The 17,085-nt window shown below is 40.3% G+C and overlaps 1 protein-coding gene across 1 annotated transcript in view; it reads right to left on the bottom strand.

Moving 5' to 3' along the window:
• Nucleotides 1-17,085, bottom strand: part of ireb2 (iron-responsive element binding protein 2) — a 72,043-nt gene that overhangs the window by 38,962 nt on the left and 15,996 nt on the right. The window contains exons 2-3 of the mRNA XM_073024888.1: nt 2,412-2,504; nt 523-688 (exon numbers count right to left, since the gene is read on the bottom strand). Of these exons, the coding sequence (XP_072880989.1) occupies nt 523-688; nt 2,412-2,504 (259 nt within the window). The remainder of the gene's footprint in view (nt 1-522; nt 689-2,411; nt 2,505-17,085) is intronic.

The raw sequence follows: 17,085 nt of genomic DNA, 5'->3' as shown, positions 1-17,085 counted from the left end.
CCTTGAGTTTCTCAATACCATCCCAAATGCTCCTTCTCCACTTTGAGTAGCTGCAGACTAGGGACTCACAAGAGTCATAGTCAGGAAGACTTTGAGCAGATTGAATTGTTTCCTCCATTATGGGAAGATCATATGACAGACCTCAGGATGAAGGCTAATTTGGGAGTCAGACCTCATTACATCCAAGAGTTAATTGAATGTAATCTGGGATATATATATATATGTGTGTGTGTGTGTGTGTGTGTGTGTGTGTGTGTGTGTGTGTGTGTGTGTGTGTGTGTGTGTGTGTGTGTGTGTGTGTGTGTGTGTGTGTGTGTATACACACATATATATATATACATACATACATACATATACACACACACACACACTACACATCAGCTTAAGTCTCATGCTTACTGAGAATAGTCTTTTAAAGAACAAGAGTATATTTACTGCTAGAACCAGCTTTTCAAATAAAGCCAAGTTTAGTAAATCAGTAACTAAATAGCAAGCTCAATTCTGATCCCAAGCTAGACTCACGTGAAATCCTGAAGGAGAACCCGGGCAGGCCAGAAGGGAACATCTGTTTGGTTTTGCTGATTTTTCCAATCAAGAATAGTTAAAGCATCTTCTCTTTTCACATGAAGTCCATCACAATTTCGAATAGCTGCCTCAAGTATTACACGGATGGAGTATGGCAGTCCACCTTTTGGAAACAACAGTCAAATCGATTAAAAAGAAATAAACCACTTTAAAGAAAATTTTAAAAAACAATTATGAGAACATGAGAACTCAATTATGCTTTCATCACATTAGCCAGAAAATGCCATATTAGGCTTTTTTTTTCTAAATACAATACATCCCAAAATTAAATACACAAGTTTAACAATGGCATATGAAATATGTTGAGCAAAATTAGAACATTCAAAGCATGTAGTTATTTTGCCAAATGTTTATTATCATTCACTGATTTTAGGAATCCTACCTTGCTTGCACCTTATTCTTACTGTGTTTTTAAGTAAGGCTGACAATAGGTCACTGCAGCAGAAAAGCACAAGGTCACAGCCACATTAACTTTGCAACTTGCCGTGTTCTTGTTCTCATCCATTGCCTTTTCCTTTATTAAGACAATGACTCATGCAATTCCCCAGGAGTCAACACCTGTTTAGGAGCTCATAATAAATCAATCTATTGGCCACTGTTCCACAAGAAAATTCAGATCATGAGTAATGCTGGCCAACGAACACCTTGCTTGCCTCTGGGATTCCACTACAATTGTAGCAAAGCTTAATCAAACTTGGAATCTCCAGGAATGTTTGATAGCATTACACCAACTCAGTTTTTGGTAACTTCCTGCTCATCTTAATAACAGGCCATTTTTAGAAAATTAAATTGAGCAGGTAGATTGAAATACAAGGCTTTCCTGGCTTTCAAAAGTCCTGACTTAACATAAATCCACCTTTATGCAAATTTTCCCTTATATGCTTTAATAGCCTAACGGTAATATGTTCTGCAACAGTCATTAACAACTGAACACAATATATGTTTCACTGGGTTAATTACAGGTAGTGTTAGGGTAAGCATCAGAATTATTTGAAGAAATGAAATTATCAGAAGCATCTGTGAAACAACACAATATGGGTAGTGATGTTGCGCTGAAAAAACAAGTAGTATATGGGGAGAAGAGATTTAACTATTTCAAGCAATGAGTTTTTAAATCTTGGTATTGGATAAATTGTTTGATTTTGACTTAAGGAAAAATTTAGTTTATGGGATAGTTCTCAGTAGCAGAACCCACATGTTGTTGTAGAGATGTCAATCAATAAAGGTGATGAATTAGGCATGAAAGAGCCCAGATAATTAATGTCATCTAATTTGCAAACTTAAATTTGATTAGTATTTATGAAATTAAGCTGCATAGTGGCGCAGTTAGTAGAGCTGTTGCTTCACAATGCTGGAGACCCAGGTGCAATCTTGACTCCAGGCGTTGCCTGATGAAGTTTGCATGTTCTCCTCATGACCATATGCTTTAATCAGAAATCTGGTTTCCTCCCACATCCCAAAGACATGTAATTGGTCATGGTAAATTTCTCCTCACATATGAGTGAATGGTAGAATCAGAGAGGAGCTGATGAGAATGTGGGGCAGAATTTATAAATGGGAATAATATAGGATTGGTACAATAGCAAACTACTGCTGAAGAAAAAATTGCCAAGAACAATCATGGTTATGGAAAGACCATGATTGCCCATGTCATACCACATGACACATAACGATGGAACAGTGTAAATGAATAGTAAATTGTCAGTGAGATTCACTTCCGTGTTGTTCGACTCTCAGAAATTGTTCACTGACAATTCACAAAGACCTTGTCCACCCCTTCATTTCCAATGAAAATATTGGTCAATACATGAATGGAAAAATCTCACCATATCTTGGGTCACCGAGTTTAAGGATGTTGAAGTACTTTTTACCAGGATGATCTGCAGATAATGGCTCAATTAAGTGATGAAAGGGATGTCCTAAAATGGAGAGAAATAACATTATAATCATAGTCAAATATATTTGAAATAATAAATATATTTGATAATAAAAATCTACAACTCTTCTGAACTTTCACAAACCTGATACCTCTGAATGATTGTTTAATCAGATAAAGAACAAAGGCTGGCAGAGTTTTGGCATTCCTGGTTTCTACACAGCAGAATGACTGAACTACTTAGTAAATAAAAGCAGGGAGGTGAATGGCCGAGATAAGTTTTGGAAACATCATGCAACCGGGCTGTTACAAGAACATCAGTAACCTTGCTACAAAAAGGTATGGAATGAAGGTTAGTGATCTTCAAAAGTCTAGAAGGATTTAAAAGTGTTTAGTGGAACAATGGATTTCTTAAACCACATCCTTCTACAGTTAATACTTGTGTATACAATTGCTGCCATCTAGGAGCATCGTCAGCTCTCAATTCAGAGATTTCCCTGATATTCATTTGTCAGGGTCCCGAAGGCAAGGCCAGCATTGATTGCCCATCCCTAATCACACTTCACTAAAGGTGGTAGGCTGCTACCTTGACTCACTGCAATCATATCCATAACACTGACAAGAGGGTTTAGAGCCTTTAGCAGTGAAGAACAGCAATAGGGTTACTGGTCAGAACTGTAAAGGAGAGGCGAACGCATCGGGTGGTGGTGCTGCTGCTGCCCTGGTGATGAAAGTTCTCTCCATATCTGCTAAGACACATCATGAAGGTAAGTAACTGCAGTACAGTCGGCCCTCCTTATCCGCGGGGGATTGGTTCCAGGACCCCCCACAGATACCAAAATTCATGGATCTTCAAATCCCTTCTTTAACCGGTCTCAATATAGTGGCCTTTAGGACCTGGCGCAGCTCTGAATCCGCAGTGCTTCTGTTCACGAAAATAATCACGATCATGATTGAAAATAAAGTGGAAGTAATAAAGCGATCAAAAAGAGGTGAAACACCATTGGTCATTGGAAAAGCGTTAGACTACAGTCGGTCAACGATCGGAACAATTTTAATGGAGCATGTGAAAGGCCCTGACCTGATGAAAGCTACGATTATTACTAAGCAACGCAATGGTTTAATTATTGAAATACGTATGTTTCTTAAGTGTTTTATATGCATAGAAAGGTAAAATATGTACTATATATATACTAAGACAATTGAGGCTACATAATACCGGATGTACCTGTTCCGACTTCAAATCCGACTTAAAGACGGACTCAGGAACGGAACTCATTCATAACCCGGGACTGCCTGTACTTTTAAGTCATCTGTAGATTACTTTTAGTACCTAATACAATGAAAACGCTATGTAAATAGTTGTTATACTGTATTGTTTAGGGAAAAACGACAAGAAAAAATAGTCTGTACATGCTCAAACAACGAGTGCTGGAGAGAGAAATTCCGGGTTTTCCTGATCCGCGGTTGGTTGAATCCGTGCCTGCGGAACCCGCGGATAAGGAGGGCCGACTGTACATTCTGTAGATGGCGCCAATGGTGCAGGGGAATTATCTGGGATGTGGTCCCTTTCAAGCAGGAAACTGTGCTCCAGGTGGTATTGAGCTTCCTGGGTAGTGTTAGAGCTGCAATCATCCAGGCAAGTGGAGAGAATTCTGTCACAGTCCTCACTTGTGCTTTGCAGAATGTAGAAAGTCAAGAGGGGAGTCACTTGCTGCAGTATGTCCATCCTCTAACCTGCTCTAGTATTTACATGGCTGGTGCAGTTGAGTTTCTTGACAATGCCCCTTCAGTTAATAGAGGTATATTCAATAACAGTAATGGCACTAAATGTCAAATGTAGGTGATTAAACTAAGATTAGCAATTTAAGATGTAAGCTAGTATTACTGTCTCAAGTTGTAAAGTACGTATTGTAAAGATGAAGGAAGTGTGACTTTTCTCTGCTAGGTCATCCACCCCAACCACCGCCCAACAGTATCCACTTCTGTGCTGTGGATGTTACTTACTGCTCACCAGCCCTTACTGAATGTGTTGCAAACATAAATGAGCATTTGTAAGCTTCCACGGAATCAACAGGGCAAACGCAACTTACGGCATGCTTGCCTTTATTAATTGAGGCACTGAATTCAAGAGTTAAATTGCAGCTTTATAAACTTCTGGTCAGGCTGCAACTGGAGTATAGTGTGCTGTTTCAGTGGCCCCATTAGGGGAAGGATGTGGTAGCAATAGAGGATGCAGAAGTGCTAAGCAAGGAATGAGTGTTGCTTTTTGATATGGGTTGATGTAACACTGATTAGAGATTACTTTTTTGGAGGGGTCATCCAGTGAAGCCTTATGAGTAGAAATTAGAAACAAGAAAGGGAGGATCGCCCTAGTGGAGCCAATACTATGCAGAACTTAAGTAGTAAGAACATGTTTGGCACAGCATTGTAGGCCGAAGGGCCTGTATTGTGCTGCAGATTTCCTATGTTTCTAAGTAGGTGTGTAGAGAAGTTGCTCAGAGTTGTAATAGAGTTATATTAGGGGGAAATCTTAATTTTCCTAGTATCAACTGGGCCATATAGAGCTTTAAGAGCAAGGATGGAGAGGAATTTTTGAAATGAGTCCAGAAAAGTTTTAGGAGTCAATATATAGAGGGACCTACTCAGGAGTGTGCAACACTGAACCTCGTCTTAGGGAACTAGGTGGCAAAGAGCACTTTAGCTCTAGTAACCATAATTCAAATAGTTTTAAAATAGCGATAGAAAAAGAGGCCATTGACTAGGTGTTAGCACACTTGTTTTTTATACAAATTAATTCTATGAGAACACAGAAGGCTTTACATGTAAGTTTTGGTAACATAGAATTAGGTGGTGTTGGTGATAGAGGTTATTGTAGATTACGAGGGGTACTGATCAATTAGAGAAATTGCCTAAGGAGTGGAAAATTGATTCTAATACAGATTATGCATTCTAGAAAGTCAAACCAACATAGGACTGGTACTGTGAATGGTAGGGCACTGCGGAATGTAACGGAACAGAGGGAGTAACAAGTAGAAGTGCTTAGTTAACTGCGAGACAAGGTAGTGAAAAAATGTTTTAACATGCTGGCCTTCATCAGTCAAGGCACTGAGCATGGGAGTTGGACATTATGTTGCAGTACAAGTCATTGGTGAGGCCACACTTGGAATACTGTATACAGTTTTGTTCACCTTCTTATAGGAAGACATGGTATTAAACTGGAAAGAGTGCAGTAAGATTTACAAAGATTGTGTCTTGGTCCAAAATGTTGACTGTGCATTCTCTTCCATAGATGCTGCCTGACTTGCTGAGTACCTCCAGCATTTAGTTTGTGTTGCTCATGATTTTCAGCATCTGCAGAACCTCATGTTGAAGATTTAGAAGTATGTTGCTAGGACTATAGAGGGCCTGAGTTATAAGTGGAGATTGGCCAAGCTATGTCTTTATTCCTTGGAACATAGGCAAATTAAAGGCAAACTTATAGAAAAGTTTAGAATTATGAGAGGAATAGAAAAGATGGATGGTAATGTTTTTTCCCCCACGGTAGGCAAGGGAGCATAGGTTTACAGTGAATGGGGAAAGTATTTAAAAGGGAAGTGGGGGACAAGCAATTTTTCCCATGCAGAGGGTGATGAATACAGTATAAGGAATGAGCTACCAGAGGAAGTGGATGAGACAGGTACAATATCATTCAAAAACCACTTGGATACATATATAGAGGGGTGGAGCTTGAGGGATATGAGCCAAAAATTGTTAAATGAGGAAATTAGGACATGTGCTTAGTAGGGATCAGTTGAGATGAAGGGCCTGTATCTGTGCCGAGTTGCTCCATGACTCTATCAAGATTCTGTCTGTGTTGGAAGAGATGTGTTGTGTGTAGAAGATGGAGAAACTAGGTTTGCTTTCTCTGGAGCAGAAGAGGCTGAGGGGCGACCTGATAGACTTTCATAAAATTATAAGAGGCAGAGATAGATAGAGTAGACATCCATTTCTCCTGGAGTAGAAATGTCTAAACTTAAAGGGCATGCATTTAAGGTAGGGGGATGGAAGCTCAAAAGAGATGTGTGGGACAAGCAATTTTTATATTATGCAGAATAGTGGGTGGCTGAAGCATGGTTCCAGGCAGGTGACGTATACAACAGAGATATTTAAAAAGTTCTTAGATAGACACACCAAATGTGAAGAGAATGGAGGAATATGGACCACGTGCAGGCATAAGAGATAAGGTGTCATCAGCTTAATTAGTTTGACACAACACCATGAGCAGAAAGGTCTGATCATGGGCTGCACTGATGTTCTACATATGTCCACTGTTTACCTTATAATGGAAGATGGGTCAAGAATAAAACAGCTGAAGGTGGCTGGTCATTCTCTATTGTCCTGAGGATCTCCTACGGCAAGATCCTAACAATAGACAGACTGACAAACATAACCATCCTCCTCTCTGAGACAGAGCAAAACATACGGCCAGATACACCCAGCAAAACAACTATCCCATCAAGTGTGCCTATCATATTTTGGTTAATTGATTCACTGTAGACAACTACTACAGTCGCAACCATTCCTATGGTGCGGATTGGTGATAACATATTCTTCTCGCTGACTATCAACACTGGTGCACCCCACTGCTGTACTCACTTTATACACGACTGTGTGGCTAGGCATAGCTCAAATAACATCTATAAATTTGCTGGCAATACAACCATTGTTGGTAGCATCTCAGGTGATGACAGGAGGGCGTATAGGAGTGACATATGCCAACTAGTGAAGTGGTGTCACAGCAACAACCTGGCACTCAACGTTAGTAAGACAAAAGAGCAGATTATGGACTTCGAAGGGTAAGATAAAGGAACACATACCAATCCTCACAGAGGGATCAGAAGCAGAGAGAGTGAGCAGTTTCAAGTTCCTGGGGGTGTCAAGATCTCAGAGGATCTAACCTGGTCCCAACATATATCGATGTAGTTATAAAGAAGGCAAGACAGCAACTATACTTCATTAGGAGTTTGAAGAGATTTAGTATGTCAACAAATACACTCTAAAACTTCTATAGTTGTACTGTAGAGAGCATTCTTACAGGCTGCATTACTGTCTGGTATGGGAGGGCTACTGCACAGGACCGAAAGAAGCTGCAGAGGGTTATAAATCTAGTCAGCTCCATCTTGGGTACTAGCCTACTAAGTACCCAGAACATCTTCAGGGAGCGGTGTCTCAGAAAGGCAGCATCCATTATTAAGGACCTCCAGCAGAGGTACAGAAGCCTGAAGGCACACACTCAGTGATTCAGGAACAACTTCTTACCCTCTGCCATCCGTTTCCCAAATGGACATTGAACCTTTGGACACCATCTCACTTTTAAAAAAATATTTTTTTAACAGTATTTGTTTTTTGCATGTTTTTTAATCTATTCAATATACATATACTGTAATTGATTTACTTAGAAACACAGAAAACCTACAGCACAACACAGGCCCTTCGGCCCACAAAGCTGTGCTGATCATGTCCTTACCTTTAAAAATTACCTAGGGTTACCCATTACCCTCTATTTTTCTAAGCTCCACATACCTATCGAGGAGTCTCTTAAAAGACCTTATCGTATCCACCTCCACCACAGTTGCCAACAGCCCATTCCATGCACTCACCACTCTCTGTATAAAAAAAAACTTACCCCTGACATCTCCTCTGTACCTACTTCCAAGCACCTTAAAACTGTGCCCTCTCATGATAGCCATTTCAGCCCTGGGAAAAAGCCTCTGACTATCCACACGATCAATGCCTCTCACCATCTTATACACCTTTACCAAGTCACCTCTCATCCTCCATCTCGCCAAGGACAAAATGCCAAGCTCACTCAACCTATTCTCATGTAGGGCTCTCAGTACCAGTAGCAGTGGTGTTAACTGTTTAGGCTAACAAAATGGCTTCTCTGTATTTTATAATGAAATGGCTTCTCTGTAATGCTGTAATGGGATCCTATGTCTCATATGTTTGGGTTATGGGTGCTGACAAGGGGAAAACTAACCAATGGAGAATTGTTATGCTATCCCGTCTGTGTAAGCTGAGCGGGAGTTCGCGGTCTTTTTCAAGAGGAGAGCGAGGAGGACGTATGTGTGTGGAGCGGCCAGCGGTTCCAGAGCAACGGATACTGGACATCGACGGTTCGGACAGTGGCCGAAGGCTCGGAATGTCATTGTGGAAGAGAACTGGAGGCGTGAGCTCCAACGTATTAAAATATATGCACAAACTGACAAACTGACTATTACTTTGGCGCCTTTAGGTTATCTGTTTCTACTAACCCATCACTAAGAAATCACCATAAAGTTGCAATTATTTACTCACTTTTGGGTATTGTCTGGTATTTGTCTTGTGAGCGTGTACTGGGGGGAGGGGCATTACACCGTATTTGCACAGAAGTATTGCACTATTGGCCGGGCGATGGCGGTTTACCCTAGGCGACGGGGGTCAACTGGGGGCACGGAGGCTACACTCATAAGGCATGCTCCCCAATCCAGGCAACATCCTTGTAAATCTCCTCTACACCCTTTCTATGGTTTCCACATCCTTCCTGTAGTGAGGCAACCAGAACTGAGCACAGTACTCCAAGTGGGGTCTGACCAGGGTCCTATAAGCAGCAACATTACCTCTCGGCTCTTAAACTCAATCCCACGATTGATGAAAGCCAATGCACTGTATGCCTTCTTAATCACAGAGTCAACCTGCGCAGCAGTTTTGTGTGTCCTATGGACTCGGACCCCAAGATCCCTCTGACCCTCCACACTACCAAGAGCTTTACCATTAATACTATATTCTGCCATCATATCTGACCTATCAAAATGAACCACCTCACACTTATCTGGGATGAACTCCATCTGCCACTTCTCAGCCCAGTTTTGCATCCTATCAGTGTCCCGCTGTAACCTCTGACAGCCCTCCACACTATCCACAACACCCCTAACCTTTGTGTCATCAACAAATTTACTAACCCACCCCTCCACTTCCTCATCCATATGAATTATAAAAATCACAAAGAGTAGGGGTCCCAGAACAGATCCCTAAGGCACACCACTGGACGATGGTGATGAAAGTATTGCGAAAGTGGAATTTAAAGGCAGTCATGGGTGGTTTGATCAGTTTCTGAGGCGAGGGCAGCTTCATAGCTTAAAGTTTACTGGAGAGAGTGCTTCGGCTGATACTGAAGCTGCCGAAAAGTTCCCAGCAGAACTGAAAGTGGTTATTTATTGGAAAAAATTGCCGAGCACCCCAACCTCCGACGACTCAGCCTAACACGCCATCATCAGTGTGCTCACTGTCTTCCCGATTCTGGTAAGTGAAACTATTACTTACATACATTATTTCTACTTTATATGCTGTGTATTTTTATGTGTTATTTAGTATGATTTGGCAGCTTCATAGCTTAAAAGTTACTGGAGATTGCTTCTGGTGAGACTGATTCCGCTACGTAGTGAGATTTTCGCTATGCTACAGTGCTGCAATGATTGCAGAAAAGTATTTCTACTTTATATAGGCTGTGTATTTATATCATTCCTGTTTTTACTATATGTTACTGTTATTTTAGGTTTTATATGTTATTTGGTATGATTTTGTAAGTTTTTTGGGGGTCTGGGAACGCTCACAAATTTTTCCCATATAAATGGCAATTGCTTATTCACTACGACATTTTGGCTTAACGAACCATTTCATAGGAACACTCTACCTTCAGATTGCGGGGGAAACCTGTAATTAATGCAGAAATCAGGTAATTGCAAAGGGTTCACTAACTTTTTCTTGCTACTGTATGAACAGGGTCAATAAATATTAACAGAACAAGGAGAGCAGGAAAGACCACTTAATGGATGTTATGTACAGGGACAGTTAGGCTATTGCACCTGAGTGAGTTCTGTTGAGAAGCTGAATACCTACAGGAAAGAAGCTTCACAGATAACTTGTTGTCCTGCTGATGATGGATTTGTAACGTCTCCCTGATGACAATTTGGTGAAAAAGTGACTACGAGGGTGGGTGGGGTCAGCTGTAATTTTATCAGCTCTTTTCTTCACTCTGGCAATAAACGCTCTATTTTCATCTTTAATCTCTCTATTTTCCCCTTTCTGGGTTCTTTTGAAGACCCTGACCTGGAGTTACACACTGACTTCGGTTCTTTGCAGGAATGGGACCAACTCTCAGGGTTTCACGACTGGCCATTATTCGATATGCCAAGGATGCGGCCTTAAAGATTAGGTCGCCTTCGGCGTTCCAGAATCTCGTGGCTCTGGAGACAGACGGACCGAAGGTCAGTGTCCCAGCAGGAAATCGGTGTGTCATGGGAGACGGAAGATCTCAGGCTGTCTGCCCAGAGACCCAAGATCTTTGGGCACAGAGCTCAGGAAAAGCGACGCAACAGACTTTTAAATCAGTGAGTTGTTTGTTATGTCTCCCCTCTCACTGTGAAACGGCGACACCTCTTCCTCCCTTATTAGGGAGAGTGAGAGCCTGTGGTATGTCCAATACTGGGTGAACGAGTAGTCTTTGGGTTACTGCAAGTCTGTATCTTTGCTGTTGCTTTGCTACACACTTGTGTGCTCAGTAGGGGGCGCTGATACTTTTTTTGGCTGTTGGGGGGAGGAGCATCATCGCTTTGCTGCTGCTTACACGTGGGAGGGGGGAGCTGGGGGCTCTGGGGTTCAAACATTTAACTCATTTATTCTTTGGCAGCACTCCTCTGTTTTTGTGGATAGTTGCAAAGAAAAAGCATTTCAGGATGTATATTGTATACATTTCTCTGACATTTGTCGGAGGCAGATAATACTCATTTCCACTGTCTTAACAGCATTAAGCTCCAAGTTGTTACGAGCACACCATGCTGCCAGGCAGTCTACCTCTCTTTAATAACACGTCACATCATTATAAGGGATGAGACCAACTACAGTTGTGTCATCTGCAAACTTCAGGATTGTAATGGATTTTTCTGTGGAGGTACAGTCATTTGTTCATCAGGAAGTTCACAACCCACTAATGTAGGGTACAGCTAGCAAGGTCAGTTTGCTGTGGAACAACTCAGGAACAACTGTGTTGAAAGTGGAGCTAAAATCCAGAAACAAGACTGCCACACAGGTGTTGGAGAAGACCAAATGCTGAAGAATGTAACGAAGACACAAGTTGATTGCACCCTCAACTGCGCGATTTACTCTATTAGCAAACTGTAGTGGGTCAAGAAGAGAATCAGTACTGGACCTAAGGAAGGCCAACCTCAGATGTTCAAAGGTTTTCATAACTACTGAAGTCACAGTGACTGACCTATAATCAGTACGTCCAGTGAACTTGTCTTTCTTGGGAACTGGAATGACTGTAGCAACTTTAAAGCAGTCCAGAACCTTGCATAATTACCGGAGGCATTAAATATCTCAGAGAAGACAGGTGCCAGCTGATCAGCACTGTGCCTTAGAGTACTAGGTGAGACACCATCAGGGTCTGCAGCTTTCTGAATGGTTTGCAAATTTCTACTTCACAGAAAGTATTGGGTGGGATGGAGGGAGGGAACAAGAGGAGGAGGAAACTATATAAGGTGAATGCGAAGTGGGTGAAATGATGGCATTGGAGTGGCTGTGAAAGGGAGGAGTAGGGACTCAGGGTATCAGGATCATTAATGGATATTGATTGTCTATCAGAAGTCATTTAATTACTTCATCCGCCTTACCCTTCTTGATTTTTTAAAACCTCAATTTTACTAAGCTGTACACATGCTGAAACATCTTTGATCTTGAACTGCTGTTAGTTCTATGAAAGATGGTTAATGAAAAGTTTAATTCTCTACAAATGCTGTGATGTAATGTCAAAATATCATCCTTGAATCCTTCAAGTACAAATCTTGTGATTCCTTTACAATGCTACCAAGCTCTTTAAGCAAGAAATTTAAGCAGCACATAATCTATTTTGTCTTTTTGTAAGCATCCTGAAAAGGGCTACTCATGCTATTTTCAATCACCTGGTATTGACACCTGGCTCCAAAACAAGCCCTTACAAGAGAAGTTACATATACCCAATGTAATTGATGGAGATCCATGGCATAAAAAAAAGGTTGGAAACCCCTGCTCTAGTGTAAGATTTCAATGTTTACCATACTCATGCCTCAACCTGTTTACTTTTATCCTGAATTTGCAGCCCTGCCTAAAAAAACAAGTTAAATGTACAAAATAAAAATTATATTGTAGCGGTGTGCTACACGCAGCGCTAAAATAACGACACTGAGTCGGTAAACTGCAATTAAAGGAGATTTTATTCGAACTTCACAGCCTTGCTTTAAAGCCTCCCTCATCCCGCCCTCCCCGGGCGTGGATGCTGTAAGGGGCACGTACTCACAAACCCCCACAGGCTTTCCCTTTGTTGGTGAAGCAGACCTGGCCTTTGTGCCGGCGCGCTGGCTATTTGTGAGCCGGTTCGAGTGTGCTAGGAAGTGGGTCGCCACAATATTACCATTTTGGATATTTCTTAATTCTGATTTATTCCAAAGGAAACAACCACAGCCAAAACATTCCCCCTCTTTATATACATTATTCTCCAGCCCTGACCTCACTCAAATCCTCACCCTCTCTAATATTTGCACATCCTCCCAGTAATGAGCTGAGCTGAACTGTACTGTTACTTTGGCATCTGTCTAACTGGCATTTTATATGGTTCAAACATCCTGTTCTTCTATTCCATGCCCAGTTAATCACCTTATCCATATTTTCTTTATTGTCAGGAAAATACAAGAATATATTAACATATACGTGTTACCAATATTCCTCTGTTCACCTACACCTCTTAGCATTTTACCATAAATCAAGAACCCCTTGCTTTGCTCTCTGAAAAAAAAAATTATTCATATTTCTCTAGATGAATTTACTTTTTTGCCCACTAATTAACTTCCTATAGGGAAAAGCAGAAGTCATCAAAAGCTACTGCCCAGCTTACAAAGTCCCCACTTATGCACAGTCTGTACAAATGAATGTGAATTTGAGGCCATTGAGATGGATTTTCGGGTTGATGCAGGTCCGCAGGCAACTTCTGCTGGGTCGGAACATGGTTTGTGACCACATTTCCCAAGCGAGCAGTTCATAACAGGGGTGAATACATTAGAGTAAGGGGAAAATAACTGTTCATTCTTTGTGACTGTAGCTGAATCAGATACAAATATTTAACAGGGAGCAAACAAAAGATTTTGGAACACAATGAAAATGGGTACTAGATCAGAGGGATAGAATTTAGAAATTAAGAAATACTGGTGGCTTTGCTGTTGAAGACTTAAAAAAGACTGAGGTCAAAAAGCAAAATTTTTTAAATCTGCAAATACTGGAAAGCGGAAACAAGAACAAAAAGTGCTGGAGATACTCAGGAAATCAGGCAACATTTGTGGAGAGAGCTACAGCATTAACATTTCATGTTGACCTTTCTCACAGAAACTGCAGTGTACTCAAATCAAATAATGAATTGAAAAGGACCTTTTTATACTTTAAGTCTCTTGTTTGACCATTATGTATGTAGAATCTTGATGAAAATTTAAAATAAAAAGAACACTTTCTGGGTGAAGGTCAGACGAAGCAAGAAATTCAGCTGAACTTTCTACTTGCTAGTTTAAGCATACTTTCTAAGCCACTGGCAAAGATAATATAAAAGTGCTGCAACCTACTCCAGAAGGTAGTTCTGAGCAAATAGAAAGAATCCAAAGAAAGGTTCCTTTTTGAGGCATGCTACATTATCTGTCCATCAATCTATCTATTCAAGTATTTTCTTTCTCTCTGATGACATTGTTTCCTGTAAACAAGTTTACATTTGACCACTGTTTCAGGGTTGAACAACTTTGCCCACTGTTCAGAGTTCAAGGCCCAACCCAAATCTCAATTTCAGTATCACTGAAAGTAATATTAACATGGAAATCTCCAGCGGAAAAAAAATCAACTTTTAAATATAAATTTTCATAAACTCCACTTGCTAAACATTGTAGAGTTCCTAGTGGTTAACAGCTCACTCAAAAAAAAAACAGAATTCTTTCTCTTACATTGGGACATACACTTTATAAAGACAAATGTGTTTGCACCTTGAACACTGTCTCATTTGGCTGTATTCATGGATATTCATATATGATTAAGTGACAAAACTTGAATTGATTTCTTTGGAAATGCCTGTAATCAGATCAGGATCCATCAATGAAACACAAGTTCATCCTCAAATCACTGCCGATAACACTGGACACCAAAGATTTTGCTTTCGAAATACTTCTGGGTGTATCTTATGGATTTTGGGCTGCTGGTCATGAAAATCACCATGAAATTTTCCTGTCATTTTTCAAAATCGCCTATATCTGTTATTTCAACTCATAATTCAAGTCAGAATAACAGATGCCAAGATTAAGGAAGTGGTTTTGTTGGTCCACAAATCAAACGGGTCATGACAGGCAATTCAAAGAACTTCCAGTGGCACTGGAGAAAATTACATGCAAGGCATTCAACAATGCTGTCAAAAATTTTCATGGCAACTACAGAGCACTAAGCTGGTTGACAACATAGCATACAAACCATGAAGTGCAGCAAAGCACTAAAGATTCATTTTCTATGTTCCCATTTAGACTTCCTCACTGCAAATCCTGGTACTCTCAGTGACAAGCATGGTGAAAAGATTTCACCAGAACTTTGCGGTCATGGAGAACTGGAATCCATTAACACAGGAAGCCTCAGACACTGAGCACAAATGAGAATTATCAACAAAACATTTTTAGCTTAGTCGAATTATTACAAAATGTTAGCACAGTTATGCAATTAAACACATTATATTCAATAAAAGTTAATTTCTTGTTTCTCTGAATTCCTACATGATACAAGTAGTCTGAAATTATATTTATGTTTAGTTTCAAGCGGTCTATCATAAACAAAAAAAATTCTGAAGAAGCAACACTTATGAAAAAATTTGTTCTCCAGTGTAATGGAGGTAGAAGAGACTGCATATGCTGGAACCTGGAACAAAATAACAAAATATAAGCTACTGGAGGAACTCAGGAGGTCAGGCAGCATCTGTGGAAGGAAATGGATACCACGGCGATCAAGAACCTTCATCTGGTCTGATGAAGGGTCTCATCCTGAACCATCAGTTGCTCATTTCCCTCCACACAAGCTGCCCCACCCACTGAGTGATTCCTGCTGCTATCTGTAAGGAGCTTGTATCTTCTCCTCATGCTGCATTCTAAAGGCAAATGTTAGGGTTAGTAGTTGGCGCTGGAAGCATGGTGACACTTGGGGGCTGCCCCCAGCACAATTTTTGCTGATTTGATATAACACAAATAACTCTTCATTGTATGTATTATTGTAGATTGAGAAATAAAGCTAATCTTGAAAAATCTTTCCATCAGCAGCTTGTTTCTCATTCCTGATAATGATCTTTTCTTTCCTTATGTTGCTCTCTTTACTTAAAACAAAAATTATACAAAGAAAATAGGGTATGACCAATCCCAAACTGATGTCCTTTAAATTTACAGCCATTCAAATTTGACATAATTACAATGTGTCTGTATGGGATGTACGACTCAAATTCTAAATCATGTGATTCTTCTCATCTCCTCCAATTATTCCCACTATAATGAAAGCAGTAAATAATCAACAACTCTGTCAGCTTCTGCGGAGAAAGATGTAAAGTTAACATTTCAAGATGAGACCATGGTAACTAGGGGAAAAGTTAGAAATTTAGCATCTTCTGAGTTGCAGAAAAGGATGAGAGGTGCAGACGAAAAAGGTAATGTTTGTTTGGAGACCAAAATAACACCAAAGATAGTGGTACCAGCCAAGAAAGGGTGGAATGAAATCAGTTGAGCTCTATGGAAGAGATGCAAACAGGAAGTGATAAATATGAGAAGAGAGAAGAAATTTTGCTGGAGTTATGCTATACAAAACTAGAGTAGCTGGAGATATGAAAAGATCAATGTTGGAAACACTTTGCAAGTCAAAAATATAAATGGAGAAACTAAAACTGATTAAAGATTACAAGCTGATAATCCTCATCAGAACTGGCCAGTTCTGACAAACTCGAAAGTTTACTTATCTGAAAAAGCCCAATTCTACTTTGAGGCTTGAAGGATGTGATGTGAAAGAGAGATAATGTTTCTCCTGCTTCTGTTGTGTTGGAACAACGTAAGCGGCCAAAGGCAGACATCAGAGCTAGAGCAGTTTGAAGAATTAATATGACAGGCAACTGAACCTGAATAAAAATGTTCTGCTATTTGCTTTCTTTGTTTTAGATCAAAAGACATTGTTAAAGGTTCCTTTCAAGCCGGTTTGGTGAGCCAAAGCTGATGCCAAATTATGGATAGCAAGGTCTCACACAGAGAAGTAATCTACTTTGAGCAGAAAGAAGCTCACATCAGCTCGGATCATATCCAAACCACAATCAAGCACTGGTCCAGACTCGGTTTCTGACATTTTCCAGGACATGGTGTTACTGGAGTATAAAAGTTGAAATTTTGCTGTGTAACCAAAACTATGTAGTCAGTTTTGAAACTTGCTATTTGCTACGCATGTATCCAATTCTGTAGGAGAACGAAATCTTAAGAATGTAGAAGACAATGGTGTGTTAATGAGAGGTAGCTAAGAGATGTAGATTAGAA

This window comes from Hemitrygon akajei, chromosome 21 (assembly GCF_048418815.1).
Source record: "Hemitrygon akajei chromosome 21, sHemAka1.3, whole genome shotgun sequence".
Lineage (NCBI taxonomy): Eukaryota > Metazoa > Chordata > Chondrichthyes > Myliobatiformes > Dasyatidae > Hemitrygon > Hemitrygon akajei.
This window is presented reverse-complemented; position numbering and strand designations above follow the sequence as displayed.